This window comes from Salvelinus sp. IW2-2015, unplaced genomic scaffold (genome assembly GCF_002910315.2).
Source record: "Salvelinus sp. IW2-2015 unplaced genomic scaffold, ASM291031v2 Un_scaffold4456, whole genome shotgun sequence".
In the NCBI taxonomy this organism is placed as follows: domain Eukaryota; kingdom Metazoa; phylum Chordata; class Actinopteri; order Salmoniformes; family Salmonidae; genus Salvelinus; species Salvelinus sp. IW2-2015.
The window spans coordinates 39127-40490 of record NW_019945726.1 but is presented as its reverse complement, the minus strand read 5'-3'; the positions used below and the strand labels follow the sequence as shown (position 1 = coordinate 40490).

Below are 1364 nucleotides of genomic sequence, written 5' to 3'. Positions count from 1 at the left end.
CACACACAGCCAGTCCACGTGTTACTGTCAGCCCCACACACAGCCAGTCCACGTGTTACTGTCAGCCCCACACACAGCCAGTCCACGTGTTACTGCCAGCTGACAATGGCGGAGTAATGGCACATACAAGAAATGTTGCTTCTGTATGACAGTGTTTCTCCAACCTTTCCTCTGGGACCCCTTGACGTCTCACAATTTAGTTGAAGACCTGAACTACCACATCTTATTTTTTGGGGTATTTGAAAAAAAAAAAAAAAAATTTAACTAGGCATTATTCCACGACAGAATAGCTTGATGATCTAAGTTGAGAAGTGTGTTATCTCTGTAGTAGAACACAGACATGGTTGGGAGTCCTCCAGGAGAGGTTGAAGRGCTGATATACTCCGTCTGGGTTGTAAATGTATTTTATATGCATCTTCCAGATCGGCTGAACCAAGTCATCTACATCTACTTCAAACCCACCTGTGTACGACTGGCTGTCCTAAATGGAACACTGCTACCTGTCTTGAATAAAGTGTGATTTTTGTCCACGGTGTGTTGCCGTACCTCCTCTGTGTATTTGCCCACGTAGGAGTAGATCTCACTGAGGGAGCTCATGCTGTTGAACTCGTTAATGTGCATCCGGGACTGCTCTGCCAGGTACGCATTCATGTCCTGGTCACTGATGGCCGGCATCTTACTGATGTCCGAGTAGTACCTGTGGAGGTAACACACACAGCAGACTGTATTAGTGAACTGTGTAATCACTACATTTACATACATACACCCCAAAATGCTTTATTCTTGGATTTAAATGTCACTGTGGTGTTTCAGGGTTGTTTCAAGACTGAGGGATGTTTTAGCCTTTAGAATCTTGTATTGAACCTTTATTTAACCAGACAAGTCAGTTAAGAATAAATTCTTATTTCCAAAGACGGCCTACCCCGGCCAAACCCTAACGACACTGGGCCAATGTGACRCCCGATCGCGGCCGGTTGTGATACAGCCTGGAATTGAACCAGGGTCTGTAGTGACACCTCRAGCACTGAAAYGAAGTGCCTTAGACCGCTGCGCCATTCGGGAGCCTAGAATAGGAATCATGCACTGTTAGAGACAGTGGTCTCGCCTCCAATCACTTTTCACAGCCTGAGCAGCCCTGACTATCAATAGACATTTAAATTTTTCTAATTTAGCAGACGCTCTTATCCAAAGCAATTAGGGTTAAGTGCCTTGCTCAAGGGTACATCGATATATTTTGCACATTGTTGGCTAAGGGTTTCAAACCTTTTGGTTCTTGGCCCAATGCTCTTAACCCTTAGGCTACCTGCCGCCCTCGTACAAATGGCCTGAATGGAGCTGCAAAGGCACTTAGCAGTGTATGTGAA

At 45.4% G+C, this 1364-nt stretch overlaps 1 protein-coding gene across 1 annotated transcript in view; it reads right to left on the bottom strand.

The window, feature by feature from the left end:
* Nucleotides 1–546: 546 nt before the first annotated feature.
* The window catches only part of LOC112077319 (plexin-A4), a gene marked incomplete at its 3' end in the record, with an annotated part of 29487 nt that continues 28669 nt past the window's right edge, over nucleotides 547–1364 (bottom strand). The window contains exon 5 of the mRNA XM_024143844.2: nucleotides 547–697. Within this exon, the coding sequence (XP_023999612.2) occupies nucleotides 547–697 (151 nt within the window). The remainder of the gene's footprint in view (nucleotides 698–1364) is intronic.